Below are 17,808 nucleotides of genomic sequence, written 5' to 3'. Positions count from 1 at the left end.
TCTGCCTGTGCAGAGCGTACGTGCACGGGCCTCGTTTTTACAGAAGCCACGCACCGTATTTGACAGTGTATGTGGGCACTGGGGAGTGGGCACGTTTACTATGCGGCGCGCTCGACCGATCTGTGTCGATCTTATGTGCGCGAGCCCTGTGTGCAGGGCTGTGCTTACATGTGGAGATGGGCACTGAGGAGTGTGCATCGTCACTGCATTTATAGCACCATCGGCCGTGGCCGGACGAGCGTGCACGGGTTTTGTTTTTTACAGAAACCACATGACGCGTGTGACATAGTAATTGTGGGCACTGAGGGGTGGGCACGCTTAATATCCAGTGTGCGCGATCGACTTGAGTCGCTTTTATGGGCGCAGGCCCTGTGTGCAGGGCTGTGCTTACATGTGGAGATGGGCACTGAGGAGTGGGCATCGTCACTACATTTATAGCACCATCGGCCGTGGCCGGACGAACGTGCACGGGTTTCGTTTTTACAGAAACTACATGACGCGTGTGACATAGTGATTGTGGGCACTGAGGAGTGGGCACGTCTACTATGTAGTGCGCGTGTTCGACTTGAGTCGCTTTTATGGGCGCGAGCCCTGTGTGAAGGGCTGTGCTTATATGTGGAGATGGGCACTGAGCAGTGGGCATCGTCACTACATTTATAGCACCATCGGCCGTGGCCGGGACACCAGAAATTACACCTTTTTCGGGAAATATCTGGGTAGCCGTGATAACAGTTTTCATGTGCAGGCAAGCGGGCAACCGTACAGGCTTGCGCATTGCAAAAAACGCTGAAACAGTCACAATCTCTGGAACTGAAACAGCGGCGCGCTTAGGTGAGAGCCTGGCCACAGCGGAACTCGTACACCGGCGCTTCGATGAAGCAGCCATCATGTGTAGTGCCGACGCAGCGCCATGCAGCATGCGTAGATGGCTTTCCTAGGATGGCTTCGGGGCTCCCGGCCTCACCATAATCCTCTGCCGCGGTCCCCGCGGCGCGGGGCGACGGCCGGTAGAGCGAGAACGGGGGTCTCGAGCTGCGTTGCTGAAGCTGTTGTGATAACGGCTTTTGTGTGCAGGCAAGCGGGCAACTGTGCAGGCTTGCGCATTGCAGAAAACGCTGAGACAGTCACAATTACTGGAACTGAAACAGCGGCGCGCTTGGGTGAGAGCTCGGCCACAGCGGAACTCGTACACCTGCGCTTTGATGAAGCAGTATGATTATTATACATCGATAAACTCAGAGACGCAGACAAAACAGCGTGTCTGTTTGGGCTACAAACAATGGTGGACTCAAAATACCGTCGTGCATTTCGAGATTTGCTCACATCCGCTCAAAAGGAAGTGGTCGCTGACTGCCCACTCCCTCCCCCGCTGTTGGCGCAGAGTTGGGCTCAGAGTGACAGCTGAACGGATGAATGGCTCTGCACAAAGGAGCTCCAATTGATAGAACATGTTTCTAATGTCGAAATAGTCGAATAGATGTTGCAGTGATATAGAGATCGAAGGTCTGACAGGAGCGCTTTTCTTTCCAAGCGTGCACTTGGACAAAACGCTTTGTATCTCATCGATTGAAGCACGCAGAAATGTAAAAAAAAGTCATGTTTGAAAGAAGAGATTATAATCTAAAAGATTATATCGAGTATATAGGTATTTGTGGCTGTTTGCGGCTGACGAGGATAAATAATAATTTTCACTGAGGTGAGAAATTTTACATTGCGATTCTATTGAAGATCATTCGATCTGTGATTGTCACACAATAAAAAGATATACATTGTCAAATTCCTGAGAATGAGTGCTTTCTTGTGATATATGACTTGACTGTTTTGTGAAAAATATTTTAAATACTCATTCTTCTGAAAAATTATTTGCAATCTTTAAACGGAAATTTGTTTGTGGGAAAAATATATATGCAATATATGAAATATATATTTCTTAGCTTAATTTCACTACTTTACGAATCATAAAACCCCAATTAATGGTATTCTTTGTAAAGAAAACACTCTAAGCTTTCATATACCATATAAGGAATACCATATAAGGAAGGCTTTGTAAATGAAACACAAACATTTTGGAGGCTATTTTTGGACCCGGTACCGGGTCCGCAGAGTCAAAGGGGATAAATAAAGGTGACTTGACTTAATGTGAATTCACAGTAAAATAAGAGCAGACAATTACTAAGATGTTGGCATCATTCTGCTGTTCAGAGTAATTTGTAAGAAAATTACTCAGCATGCATTGATATATAACAGTACATTTCTTTCTTTAATCTATTTAATTAGATTCCTTTTGACATTTACATTTAGCTGACTCTTTTATCCAAAACAACCTACAATTGCTACATATGTCAGAGGTTGCATGCCTCTGGAGCAACTAGGGGTTAAGTGTCTTGCTCAGGGACACATTGGTGTCTCACACTGGATTCGAACACGGGTCTCTCACACCAAAGGCATTTGTCTTATCCACCGCGCCAACACCACCTCCGATGAATTTTTGAATTAAACTATTTTTCAAATCTCTTGTGTTCATATAAAATGCTTCCATAGGGTGGTCTTTTTCCAAAGAGTAGAGAAGACTTCAGGGTATATCCTCACTATTTTAGTGTGTTACAATAACCTCTTTTATACTTAACAGGTGGAGACCACTCTGATGGGGTGAAAAGTGAAATCTTATGGCACATGCTTGTTACTAGCTCTCTGTGAAGGCACTACTTTCTATCGATACCATTTAGTCTAAAAAGGTTCAGCTATAGTGCCATAATATTTAGTGTATTACCAGCAGGAGATGTTTAGTGGATGTATGATGTCAGTTAGCGCTTGATTTGACTTGACTATTTAAATCACATAAATGTTTTATTTTTTTTTAGCAAGCAAAAACTGTCACTACATTTGTTGTCTTAAATTTGAACAGTAAATATTGTTGATTATCATTTCCAACCTAACAAACTTTATTTTGTGCTCTCTGTTAATTAAAATAAATTCCACTTGGTTTGGCGTTTTGTCATCTTATGCAAATGCATTATACAAAGTTTTTTGGGGGTGCTTATTACCTGTGTGTGTGTTTCTGCTTGCCTTCCTGATCATATCATCTTAAACGTTTCTCTGTTCTTGATCCATAGCTCGTATCATGAAGACCAAGCAGTGGTGTGAAATGGTGCCCTGTCTAGAGGATGAAGGTTGTGACCTGTTAGTTAATAAATCAGGCTGGACTTGTACACAGCCCAGCGGCAGAGTGAAAACTACAACGGTGAGACTTACTTATTCTTATAATCACTGTCAAACGTCACTCTATTTAGTATTTTAGAGTGAAACGGTACATTCATAAAAAAAAAAAAATGTAGGACTGGATATTATTAATTGGAAACTGATTAGATTGTGAAAAATGAGCTCTTCATTACAAAGTAGAAGTTTCTTAAGAAGTGGTGTATATTATATTTTGATGAAATGTTATAAACTATATATATGTACACACACACACATATACAGTACAGACCAAAAGTTTGGACACACCTTCTTATTCAAAGAGTTTTCTTTATTTTCATGACTGGGGTGCTGCGCCAGATGGCCTGGCCTCCACAGTCACCGGACCTGAACCCAATCGAGATAGTTTAGGGGTGAGCTGGTTCGCAGACAGAAGGCAAAAGATCCAACAAGTGCTAAGCAGCTCTCGGGGAACTCCTTCAAGACTGTTGGAAGACCATTTCAGGTGACTACCTCTTGAAGCTCATCAAGAGAATGCCAAGAGTGTGCAAAGCAGTAATCAAAGCAAAAGGTGGCTACTTTGAAGAACCTAGAATATGACATATTTTCAGTTGTTTCATACTTTTTTGTTATGTATATAATTCCATATATAATTTCACATGTGTTAATTCATAGTGTTGATGCCTTCAGTGTGAATCTACAATTTTCATAGTCCTGAAAATAAAGAAAACTCTTTGAATGAGAAGGTGTGTCCAAACTTTTGGTCTGTACTGTATATATACTCTCACCTAAAGGATTATTAGGAACACCATACTAATACTGTGTTTGACGCACTTTTGCCTTCATAACTGCCTTAATTCTACGTGGCATTGATTCAACAAAGTGCTGAAAGTATTCTTTAGAAATGTTGGCCCATATTGTTAGGATAGCATCTTGCAGTTGATGGACTGGGCACGAAGCTCCCGTTCCAGCACATCCCAAAGATGCTCAATTGGGTTGATATCTGGTGACTGTGGGGGCCATTTTAGTACAGTGAACTCATTTTCATGTTCAAGAAACCATTTTGAAATGATTCGAGCTTTGTGACATGGTGCATTATCCTGCTGGAAGTAGCCATCAGAGGATGGGTACATGGTGGTCATAAAGGGATGGACATGGTCAGAAACAATGCTCAGGTAGGTCGTGGCATTTAAACGATGATCAATTGGCACTAAGGGGCCTAAAGTGTGCCAAGAAAACATCCCCCACACCATTACACCACCACCACCAGCCTCCACAGTGGTAACAAGGCATGATGGATCCATGTTCTCATTCTGTTTACGCCAAATTCAACATTTTTCCAGTTTTCAACTGTCCAATTTTTGTGAGTTCGTGCAAATTGTAGCCTCTTTTTCCTATTTGTAGTGGAGATGAGTGGTACCCGGTGGGGTCTTCTGCTGTTGTAGCCCATCCGCCTCTAGGTTGTGCGTGTTGTGGCTTCACAAATGCTTTGCTGCCTACCTCAGTTGTAACAAGTGGATATTTCAGTCAAAGTTGCTCTTCTATCAGCTTGAATCAGTCGGCCCATTCTCCTCTGACCTCTAGCATCAACAAGGCATTTTCGCCCACAGGACTGCCACATACTGGATGTTTTTCCCTTTTCACACCATTCTTTGTAAACCCTAGAAATGGTTTTGCTTGAAAATCCCAGTAACAGAGCAGATTGTGAAATACTCAGATCAGCCCGTCTGGGACAAACAACCACGTCACGCTGAAAATTGCTTAAATCACCTTTCTTTCCCATTCTGACATTCAGTTTGGAGTTCAGGTGATTGTCTTTACCTGGACCACATCCCTAAATGCATTGAAGCAACTGCCATGTGATTGGTTGATTAGATAATAGCATTAATGAGAAATTGAACAGGTGTTCCTAATAATCCTTTAGGTGAGTGTATATATTAGTGCTGGGCTACGATTTTTTATTATTATTATTATTATTTTTTTTTTTTTTGTGTGATTAATTATGCATTAATTATGTTATGCACAAAACTAACAATGCATTCAAAAGTAGTGTATTGTGCACTTTTTTCATTTAAAAGTACTGCTATATGAACAAAAGTGCAATAACATTTGGATGGAAAACACTTTAATCAAATAAGGTGTTTTTAACAGCAGTATTCCTTTTACACAGTGGCAGTTAAAATATTCTTTGTAAATCTTAACTTATAACATTAATGTAATTAAATTAAATATAAAACAAGCTATTTGTCACTTCCAGGACATTAACATTTTTTTAGAAAATGCATGATGCATGATCTGCATGATCACGGGACCCATCACAGTGTTACTTTTAAAATATGAGCAGGGTTTGATTGATTTTAATATAAGAAGTTCTATTAATAGCAAATGTAAAAGCCCTTTCACACCAAAAGTGTAATGAATTAACCTCAGGCTGAAGGAAAAATAAATTCATGTCTGTACAGTAGAACACAGGAGAAGAAAGTTAAATAACAATTAAAAAAAAAAAAAGAATAATAATAATAATACAAAAAAACCTATGGAACAGTAGTTAGTTTATCTAAAGTCATGTTTGCTTATTAGTATGGTTTAATAGGATCATCAAAGGTCAGCAACAAAGACACTTGTTAATAAAATTACTTTTTGTGAGTGGGATGAATTAATGCACATTCACATTTAGTCTACAAATACATCATGTTCACACAGTAAACACAATGCCTCTCTCCTTATGATTTCTCCCAATATGGGGACAGAAGACTTGTAAAGTCTTTCCTATAAATAGGAAAACAAAGTAACTGGCACTACTTTTTTTAAAAAGTAACTCAGATATTTTCTTGTAAATTAAAAAGTAATGTATTACTTTACTAGCTGAAAAAAGTTATCTGATTACGTAACCCGCGTTACTTGTAATGCGTTACCCCCAACACTGTCAGTGATTGTGAGTGCTAACTGTGCCGGAGCACAGATCTTCTGATACTTGGTACATGATATTGTGAATATTTCTTAGCGACAAAAGCAATTGATGTGTAAAGCAATATATTGTGAGAGGGCCATGTGTTACCGCATCCCATATGACTCAAAATAATAAACCACAAAGTTAACAAAACAATGCACTCCACTCCACTGTGTTGAGCAAGCACTTCTCTGCAGTCTTCACGTGCTGTAGGAAACGTCCTATTTCCCATATATGTAGTCGTGATTAAGAGCTTGTTACATTCTTTTCTGTTAAAAATCACAGTGGACAGTGGTTTGTTAATGCTGATGTCAGGGACCAGGCAAGCCCGGTCTCAACCAATCCACAAAGCTCACGCTCCCCTGAGTATTAATCACCCGCACCTGATCACCATCAGCAAGGCACTATAAAGCACTCACCTCAGCACCAGTTCACCGTCAAGCCTCCAACAGTAATCGACCTCACGTTCTCGTCCCCAGCTCACCTTGCTTTCCGAAGTCCTCCTGAAGTAACATATACTTAACCTTTGTCTATTGACGAACTCACCTGCATTCCGCCGCTCACTATGTGATCTGCACAGAATCCGCACCTGAAATCATTTTCTACTCACCTTTTCGCGACTCTTGAAATAATAAATTCAACTACCTCTGTCTCCAGTGTGTATCCTGACAGAAGGCTTGACCAACACCGACATGAATTTAGCACAGCCCGAGGACGGCGCTCCTGCAAACACCGCTCCAACACTGGTGTACATTGCAAACACAGTCTCTCGACCAGCGCCTTTCTCCGGCCAGGAGGAGGACTGCAATGGATTTCTGTTACAATGTTCTCTCGCACTGGAGCAACACGCACATCAGTACCCCACCGAAAGATTAAAAATCTCATTCATTATCCAGCAGTTATCCGGGGCTGCGTTGAGATGGCCCGAAGCACTGTGGTTTCAGAAGACAGCGGTCACCTCATCTTTACAGGATTTCATCAGTCACTTTAAAGAGGTGTTTTGGCGCCCGGTGGGAGACTCTTCGGTCAGCGATCAGTTATTGCATCTACGTCAAGGGAAGAAATCTGTTTCAGAATATTCTCTAGAATTCCGTACTCTGGCCGAAGCGAGTGGATGGAACAAGAAGGCACTACTGACGGTTTACCGGGAAGGTTTAAATCCCGCACTTCGACTACAGCTCGCCATCTATGACGATAATCTGGGGTTAGAAAAATTCATGCAACAAGCCCATCGAGTTCATCTGAGATCCCAGTCCTGTTATCGTGAAACTCACGCCCCAGCTCCTGTTTCGCATCAGCACCTACCTGAGAAAATTCCTGAGTCGCAGCCTGAATGGATGCCGGTAGAAACCAAACGACTGACACCTGCAGAGCGAAATCGTCGACTAGAGCTTAAACTTTGCCTCTACTGTGGAAGTGAAAACCACTTTATACTTCATTTCGGGGAAACTCGCCAAGACACACAACCTCCGAAGGACCCGAACCTCGAAACTGTACTCAACGTATGCAGTGACAGACGAGATGATCAACAAGGGGTACATGACATCACAAATCACACCCGTCACCTTCTGTGTAGAGAATACTCATCATGAATCATTCACCCCATTTGTCCTCACCAACAGCCAAGCTGAGATAATTCTAGGCTGCCCTTGGTTAATTCAACATTAACCAACGATAGATTAGGCTACCGGGAAAATTCTGAGCTGGGGCTGTAACTATCAAAACACTAACCATTTGCATTGCGTACAATTCGCTAATGACAACCCCGCCTCAATGTTACAATGTTAGTGAATTCCACATCTAATGAGAGCCCTAAGGAGAATCTGTCTACCAGTGTCCCCTCATGCTATGCCTCTTTTGCAGACGTCTTTAATCCAATTGCAGCCTCCAAGCTATCACCAGATCGACCCTTGGATTGCGCCATAGACCTAATCCCTGGAGAACCCATTTCCAAAGGCAGAATTTACTCCTTGTCCATTCCTGAACAAGAGGCCATGCGAGAGTATGTCAAAGAGGCTTTAAAACAGGAGTACATTAGACCTTCTACTTCACCGGCTACCGCCAGTTTCTTTTTTGTTCCGAAGAAAGATGGAGGTTTGCAACCTTGTATTGACTACAGAGCCCTAAACAAAATAATGGTGTTAAATAAGTTTAGTAACCCACTTCCATTGATTCCATCCTCCCTAGAACAACTCTGTGGCGCCCTTATATTCACCAAATTAGATCTAAGAAGTGCATACAACCTGATCAGAATCCGGAAGGGAGACGAGTGGAAAACAGCTTTCATCACCCCGGCTGGGCACTACGAATATCTTGTAATGCCGTATAGTCTAATAAACGCCCCCTCCATGTTCCAAAGTTTCATGGATGAGGTCCTCCGAGAGTTCCTGAACTGTTTTGCCCTTGTCTACATTGACGACATACTCATTTTCTCTCGCAACGAAAGTGAACACCAACCTCACATTACCCAAGTGCTCCAATGACTCTCTGAGTTCTCCCTGTTTGTGAAGGCAGAGAAATGCGTCTTCCACCAGACCTCTATTGAATTCCTAGGCTACCACATCAGCGCAAGAGGGGTGAAAATGGATGACTGAAAGACCCAAGCTATCACTTATTGGCCTACTCCCAAGTCAGTAAAAGATCTTCAGAGGTTCCTGGGCTTCGCAAACTTCTATCGTGGTTTCATTGATCAGTACAGTATGATTACCACACCATTGACATCTCTTCTCAAGGGAAAGCCGAAAACACCTCAATGGACTCCAGAAGCTGAACAGGCCTTCCAGACATTAAAAACCGCCTTCACGAAAGCCCCGTTGCTGCAGCACCCAGAACCAGAGAAAAAATTATTTGTGGAAGTGGACGCCTCTACAACAGGTGTGGGAGCCATCCTATCCCAGGACTCTGAGCACGCATCCAAACCCATGCCTTGTGCCTTCTTCTCGAGAAAACTATCCCCAGCAGAGAGAAATTATGACATTGGCAATCGAGAACTCCTTGCCCGTGAAACTTGCCCTTGAAGAAGGGAGACACTGGTTGGAGGAAGCCCGACAGCCTTTTCTCGCGAACAGACTCAACCCTTGCCAGGCCAAATGGGCCCTATTCTTTACACGGTTTCATTTTCAAATAGCCTACCACCCCGGGTCCAAGAACACGAGAGCCGACACCTTATCGCGTCTCCACACCCTAGAGGAAACCCCAGAAGAGCCAGAGACCATCTTACCAACTCGGCTATTTGTCAACCCGATCCAGTGGGACATAGATGAGCTACTCTTTGAGCAATAACGAAACCAACCCATTCCACCCATGTGTCCGGTGGATAAGATCTACGTACCTGAAGACCATCGTACGTCCCTCATCTCCGATGCTCACTCATCTGTGGGAACAGGTCATCCCGGAGTCAGTAAGACACTCATCACTATACAAAGGAAATACTGGTGACCAAGAATGCTCGAGTATATCAGAAGGTTTATCCAAGGATGTGCCCTTTGCGCCATGACCAAGGTACCTTGACAACTACCTAACGGAAGGCTCCTCCCATTAATGATTCCCCATTGCCCTCGGTCCCACATTGGGGTTGATTTTGTCACCGATCTCCCAGTCTCGGACGGTAACAACTGCATCCTTGTGGCCATAGATAGATTTTCAAAGGCATGTAGACTAATTCCTTTGAAAGCACTACCCACAGCCTTTGAAACAGCTGAACTTCTGTTTCAACATGTATTCCGTAACTTTGGCATTCCAGAAGATATTGTTTTGGAAAGGGGGCCCCAGTTTATCTCGAGGGTTTGGAGGTCGTTCTTTGACCTCCTCAACGTCACAGTAAGTCTCACTTCCAGCTACCACCCACAAACAAATGGTCAAAAAGAACGCAAGATCCATACACGGTGAAAGAGATCCTGGACTCCCGGCGTCGTGGTGGTCGTCTAGAGTACTTGGTGGACTGGGAGGATTATGGACCAGAAGAAAGGTGTTGGGTGCCTCGTCAAGATATTCAGCCACTGAGCAATGGACATTCCTAATAATAATAATAATAATAATAATAATAATAATAATAAAAACGGTGTTAACGTGCGGTAAAATTAATGTGTTAATTAATGTGTTAACGTGCCCAGCCCTAATATATATATATATATATACAGTATATATAATATGTATGTGTGTGTGTGTGTGTGTGCTTATATACCTAACCATGCTTATATATATATAACCATGAATATATGGCATCAGGTCTGATTAATGTAATAGGTATACATAGAGTACATAGAGGACTAGAGGATAGGAGTGTTTTGTCTGTCTGCAATAAGCATTAAACTATTTTATATTTATATTTTTCGGTAGCACTTTATTTAACATTTATGTTCCACATGTATATTATTTATTATAGTAATTCAAATAAGTGGGTAACAACTACAGTAGTTAAAGTATTTTCTTGGGTTAATACACTAAGTACACCTTATGTGCTTCTGCATAAAATGAAACTCATACTAGCATAGCATCTTTCAAAGGCTACTTTCATGAAGTCACACTGAATTAAAAGTAGCAACTCTTTCTTTCTTTCTTTCTTTCACATTGTGATGTGTATTCAAGTGTAACAGTGGTTCCACTTTATTTTAATGTTCTTGTTACAGTGTCAAGTCAAGTCACCTTTATTTTATAGCGCTTTAAACAAAACGGATTGTGTCAAAGCAACTGAACAACATTAATTGTCAATGTCAATGTCAATGTCAATTTCAATGTCACCTTTATTTATATAGCGCTTTAAACAAAATACATTGCGTCAAAGCAACTGAACAACATTCATTAGGAAAACAGTGTCAATAATGCAAAAATGATAGTTAAAGGCAGTTCATCATTGTATTCAGTTATGTCATCTCTGTTCAGTTAAATAGTGTCTGTGCATTTATTTGCAATCAAGTCAACGATATCGCTGTAGATGAAGTGTCCCCAACTAAGCAAGCCAGAGGCAACAGCGGCAAGGAACCAAAACTCCATCGGTGACAGAATGGAGAAAAAAACCTTGGGAGAAACCAGGCTCAGTTGGGGGGCCAGTTCTCCTCTGAACACACGAAACCAGTAGTTCAATTCCAGGCTGCAGCAAAGTCAGATTGTGCAGAAGAATCATCTGTTTCCTGTGGTCTTGTCCTGGTGCTCCTCTGAGACAAGGTCTTTACAGGGGATCTGTATCTGGGGCTCTAGTTGTCCTGGTCTCCACTGTCTTTCAGGGATGTAGAGGTCCTTTCTAGGTGCTGATCCAGCATCTGGTCTGGATACGTACTGGATCCGGGTGACTGCAGTGACCCTCTGATCTGGACACAGACTGGATCTGGTGGCCACGTTGACCTCGGAACAAGAGAGAAACAGACAAATATTAGCGTAGATCCCATTCTTCTAATGATGTAGCAAGTACATAGGGTGTTATGGGAAGTGTTTCCGGTTCCGGTTTACCTAATTAATGCAGCTTAAAAATCCTTTAACGGATTTGGATAATAAAAGCATATTAGTATGTTATGTGTATGCCAGGTTAAAGAGATGGGTCTTTAATCTAGATTTAAACTGCAAGAGTGTGTCTGCCTCCCGAACAATGTTAGGTAGGTTATTCCAGAGTTTGGGCGCCAAATAGGAAAAGGATCTGCCGCCTGCAGTTGATTTTGATATTCTAGGTATTATCAAATTGCCTGAGTTTTGAGAACGTAGCGGACGTAGAGGATTATAATGTAAAAGGAGCTCATTCAAATACTGAGGTGCTAAACCATTCAGGGCTTTATAAGTAATAAGCAATATTTTAAAATCTATGCGATGCTTGATAGGGAGCCAGTGCAGTGTTGACAGGACCGGGCTAATATGGTCATACTTCCTGGTTCTAGTAAGAACTCTTGCTGCTGCATTTTGGACTAGCTGTAGTTTGTTTACTAAGCGTGCAGAACAACCACCCAATAAAGCATTACAATAATCTAACCTTGAGGTTATAAATGCATGGATTAACATTTCTGCATTTGACATTGAGAGCATAGGCCGTAATTTAGATATATTTTTGAGATGGAAAAATGCAGTTTTACAAATGCTAGAAACGTGGCTTTCTAAGGAAAGATTGCGATCAAATAGCACACGTAGGTTCCTAACTGATGACGAAGAATTGACAGAGCAACCATCAAGTCTTAGACAGTGTTCTAGTTTATTACAAGCAGAGTTTTTAGGTCCTATAATTAACACCTCTGTTTTTTCAGAATTTAGCAGTAAGAAATTACTCGTCATCCAGTTTTTTATATCGACTATGCAATCCATTAGTTTTTCAAATTGGTGTGTTTCACCGGGCTGCGAAGAAATATAGAGCTGAGTATCATCAGCATAACAGTGAAAGCTAACACCATGTTTCTTGATGATATCTCCCAAGGGTAACATATAAAGCGTGAAGAGTAGCGGCCCTAGTACTGAGCCTTGAGGTACTCCATACTGCACTAGTGATCGATAGGATACATCTTCATTCACTGCTACGAACTGATGGCGGTCATATAAGTACGATTTAAACCATGCTAATGCACTTCCACTGATGCCAACAAAGTGTTCAAGTCTATGCAAAAGAATGTTGTGGTCAATTGTGTCAAACGCAGCACTAAGATCCAATAAAACTAATAGAGAGATACACCCACGATCAGATGATAAGAGCAGATCATTTGTAACTCTAAGGAGAGCAGTCTCAGTACTATGATACGGTCTAAATCCTGACTGGAAATCCTCACATATACCATTTTTCTCTAAGAAGGAATATAATTGTGTGGATACCACCTTTTCTAGTATCTTGGACAGAAAAGGGAGATTCGAGATTGGTCTATAATTAACTAGTTCTTTGGGGTCAAGTTGTGGTTTTTTGATGAGAGGCTTAATAACAGCCAGTTTGAAGGTTTTGGGGACATATCCTAATGGCAATGAGGAATTAATAATAGTCAGAAGAGGATCTATGACTTCTGGAAGCACCTCTTTTAGGAGCTTAGATGGTATAGGGTCTAACATACATGTTGTTGGTTTAGATGATTTAACAAGTTTATACAATTCTTCCTCTCCTATGGTAGAGAATGAGTGGAACTGTTCCTCAGGGGGTCTATAGTGCAATGTCTGATGTGATACTGTGGCTGACGGCTGAATGGTTGCAATTTTATCTCTAATAGTATCGATTTTAGAAGTAAAGTAGTTCATAAAGTCATTACTGCTGTGGTGTTGGGAAATGTCAACACTTGTTGAGGCTTTATTTTTCGTTAATTTAGCCACTGTATTGAATAAATACCTGGGGTTATGTTTGTTTTCTTCTAAAAGAGAAGAAAAGTAATCGGATCTAGCAGTTTTTAATGCTTTTCTGTAGGATATGTTACTTTCCCGCCAAGCAATACGAAATACCTCTAGTTTTGTTTTCCTCCAGCTGCGCTCCATTTTTCTGGCTGCTCTCTTTAGGGTGGGAGTATGCTCATTATACCATGGTGTCAAACTGTTTTCCTTAACCTTCCTTAAGCGTAAAGGAGCAACTTTATTTAAAGTGCTAGAAAAGAGAGAGTCCATAGTTTCTGTTACATCATCAAGTTGTTCTGAGGTTTTGGATATGCTAAGGAATTTGGATACATCAGGAAGATAACTTAAAAAGCAGTCTTTTGTGTTAGAAGTGATGGTTCTTCCATACTTGTAACAAGAAGTAGAATTTACAATTTTGGCTATATGAATTTTGCAAAGAACTAAATAATGATCTGAGATATCATCACTTGGCTGAATAATTTCAACACCATCAACATCAATTCCATGTGACAGTATTAAATCTAGAGTATGATTTCGACAACGAGTAGGTCCTGAAACGTGTTGTCTAACACCAATAGAGTTCAGAATGTCTATAAATGCTGATCCCAATGCATCGTTTTCATTATCAACATGGATATTAAAATCACCAACTATTAAAACTTTATCTGCAGCCAGAACTAACTCGAAAGTAAAATCACCAAACTCTTTAATAAAGTCTGTATGGTGCCCTGGTGGCCTGTATACAGTAGCCAGTACAAACATAACAGGGGATTTATCATTAACATTTGTTTCTTTGGATAATGTTATATGAAGTACCATTACTTCAAACGAGTTATACTTGTAGCCTGCCCTCTGAGAAATCCTGAAAACATTGTTATAAATTGAAGCAACACCTCCACCTTTGCCTTTTAGACGTGGCTCATGTTTATAACAGTAATCTTGGGGGGTGGACTCATTTAAAATAATGTCATCATCAGGTTTTAGCCAGGTTTCTGTTAAACAGAGTACATCTATATTATGATCAGTGATCATATTATTTACAAAAAGTGTTTTCGTATAAAGGGATCTGATATTCAATAAGCCAAGCTTTATCATTTGTTTATCCATATTGTTCTGTTTTTTATTTGTTGAACCTCAATTAAATTGTTAATCTTAACTTGGTTTGGACGTTTTTTGTATTTTCTAGTTCGGGGAACAGACACAGTCTCTATAGTGTGATATCTAGGTGAAAGAGTCTCTATGTGCTGAGAATTAACTGACCTCTGTGACGGGAGGCAGCTAGCAGACGGTCAGTTTAGCCAGTCTGTCGGCTTCCTGACCTGGGCCCCAGTTAGTCAAGTATAAACACTATTAGTCACTATAAGACTATTTGCCATATTTCTAGAGAGAAGAGTGGCGCCACCCCAGGAGGGATGAAGACCATCTCTTTTAAACAGGTCAGATCTGCCCCAAAAGCTCGTCCAATTGTCTATGAAACCTATGTTATTCTGTGGGCACCACTTAGACATCCAGCCATTGAGTAATGACAATCTGCTATGCATCTCATCACCACGGTAAGCAGGGAGGGGACCAGAGCATATTACAGTGTCTGACATCGTGCTTGCAAGTTCACACACCTCTTTAATGTTATTTTTAGTGATCTCCGACTGGCGAAGTCGAACATCATTAGCGCCGGCATGAATAACAATCTTACTGTATTTACGTTTAGCATTAGCCAGCACTTTTAAATTTGCCAAGATGTCAGGCGCTCTGCTGTGGTTGATTCTTACTGTGGTTGTTTGATGAACTTGTGAAAAACTGGAGCGAGGGAGAGGAGAAAAGAAAAAGGAAAACAGTTAATTAGGAAAACAGTTTGTCAATAATGCAAAATGACAAGTTAAAGGCAGTTCATAATTTAATTCAGTGATGTCATCATACAGCTCAGTTCAGTTTAAATAGTATCTGTGCAATCATTTACAATCAAGTCAACGATATCGCTGTACTTACAGTAACAGTAGATTTAAAGGGATAGTTCACCCAAAAATCATAATTATGTTATTAATAACTCACCCTCATGTCGTTCCAAACCAGTAAGACCTCCATTTATTTTTGGAACACAGTTTAAGATATTTTAGATTTAGTCCGAGAGCTTTCAGTCCCTCCATTGAAACTGTATGTACGGTATACTGTCCATGTCCAGAAAGGTAAGAAAAACATCATCAAAGTAGTTCATGTGACATCAGAGGGTCAGTTAGAATATTTTGAAGCATCGAAAATACATTTTGGTCCAAAAATAGCAAAAACTATGACTTTATTCAGCATTGTCTTCTCTTCCGTGTCTGTTGTGAGAGAGAGTTCAAAACCAAGCAGTTTGTCATATCCGGTTCACGAACGAATCATTCGATGTAACCGGATCTTTTTGAACCAGTTCACCAAATCGAACTGAATTGATTTAGATTAGATTCAACTTTATTGTCACTGCACATGTAAGGTACAAGGCAACGAAATGCAGTTAGCACCTAACCAGAAGTGCAATAAGCAGTAAGTACAGAATATACAATGTCTATAATATGTACAATAACTATACAGATAAGTATTATGGACATAATTTACAGATTTTAAATACTATAATCATGATATACAGGTAGATGTACTATGAACATACTATACAGATGGATTATGTAAAAGTGTATGTACACTATAGGCAGAACTATGAACATATGAACATAATTTACATTAGTGCAATGGACAGTACAGTGCATAGAAAATATTTCAGTGTGCAAATGGATTATTCAGTGTTTCTGGATGAACAGACAGTAGTGCAAGTAATAACAAGTTTACTGTTTTGTGCTTGTTGTAAATAAAAAAATAAATCAGTCAGATGCAGTGGTGAAGAGGGGGAGGAGTCTGTGTGTGTGGTGTGGGGTGGTGTCAGAGGGCAGAGTTCAGCAAGGAGGCAGCTGTAGGGAAAAAGCTGTTCCTGAATCTTGTGGTCCTTGTCCGGAGGCTCCTGAAGTGCCTCCCGGAGGGCAGGAGGTTAAACAGTCTATGGTCAGGGTGAGAGGTGTCCTTAAGAATGCTGCGAGCTCGTCGTAGACAGCGTTTCGTCTGGATGTCCTCAATAGCAGGAAGTGGTGTCCCTGTGATGCGCTGGGCAGTTTTCACCACCCTCTGCAGTGCTTTGCGGTCAGCCACTGAGCAGTTTCCATACCAGACTGTGATGCAACTGGTCAGGATGCTCTCGATCGCACACCGGTAGAAGTTCACCAGGATGGCTGAAGACAGCTGGTTCTTCTTCAGTGTCCTGAGGAAGAAGAGGCGCTGGTGAGCCTTCTTGACCAGGCTGGAGGTGTGTGTAGTCCAGGACAGTTCCGCCGAGATGGTGGTTCCCAGGAACTTGAAGCTGGAGACACGTTCAACAACCATACCGTTAATGTGGATGGGGTCGTGCGTGCCTCCTTTTTTCTTCCTGAAGTCCACAATGAGCTCCTTTGTCTTAGTGGTGTTAAGGAGCAGGTTATTGTCAGCGCACCATGTGGCCAGGTGCTGTACCTCTTCCCTGTAGGCAGTTTCATCGTTGTTACTGATGAGGCCAATCACTGTGGTGTCGTCTGCAAACTTAATGATGGAGTTGGATCCATGCACAGGCTTGCAGTCGTGGGTGTAGAGGGAGTAAAGGAATGGGCTCAGCACACAGCCCTGTGGTACGCCAGTGTTGAGTGTGAGGGTGGTGGAGTGGTTGTGGCCTGACCTAACATGCTGAGGTCTGTTGGTCAGAAAGTCCATAATCCAGTTGCAGAGGGAGGTGTTAATGTCAAGGTCTCCAAGTTTTGTTGTCAGCTTGGAGGGAATAACGGTGTTAAATGCTGAACTGAAATCAACAAACAACATCCGTACATATGTGTTGTTATTGTCCAAGTGTGTGAGTGCAGAGTGCAGCACTGTGCATACTGCATCCTCTGTGCTCCTATTTTTACGGTAGGCAAATTGGTGTGGGTCCAGTGTGGGTGGGAGGCAGTCTTTGAGGTGTGCTAGGACCAGCCGCTCAAAGCACTTCATGATGATGGGTGTGAGTGCTATGGGGCGATAGTCATTCAGGCACATTGGGGAGGAGTTTTTTTGTACTGGCACAATGGATGTGGACTTAAAACATGTTGGCACAGTTGCTTGGGTGAGGGACAGGTTGAAAATGTCTGTGAAGACCCCTGCAAGCTGCTCAGCACATGCCCAAAGCACATGTCCAGGAATGCCATCCGGGCCAGCAGCCTTGCATGCGTTGATCCGGCTCAATGCAGTGTGGACATCTGTTGAGGTGAGTTTTGAGAGGTTGGTGGTCTGCTGAGGGTGAGATTTTGGTGGCCATCTCCTTGCTGTCGCTGTTGAAGCGAGAATAAAAGTCATTTAGC

General features: G+C 41.7%; 1 protein-coding gene across 2 annotated transcripts in view; it reads left to right on the top strand.

Moving 5' to 3' along the window:
* LOC132099090 (chemokine-like protein TAFA-5) overlaps positions 1 to 17,808 on the top strand; it is a 400,739-nt gene that overhangs the window by 342,742 nt on the left and 40,189 nt on the right. For both annotated transcript variants that reach the window (XM_059505533.1, XM_059505534.1), the window contains exon 3: positions 3,114 to 3,241. In XM_059505533.1, coding sequence (XP_059361516.1) covers positions 3,114 to 3,241 — 128 coding nt within the window. The remainder of the gene's footprint in view (positions 1 to 3,113; positions 3,242 to 17,808) is intronic.

The sequence above is a fragment of the Carassius carassius genome, chromosome 22 (assembly GCF_963082965.1).
Source record: "Carassius carassius chromosome 22, fCarCar2.1, whole genome shotgun sequence".
NCBI lineage: Eukaryota > Metazoa > Chordata > Actinopteri > Cypriniformes > Cyprinidae > Carassius > Carassius carassius.
This window is presented reverse-complemented; position numbering and strand designations above follow the sequence as displayed.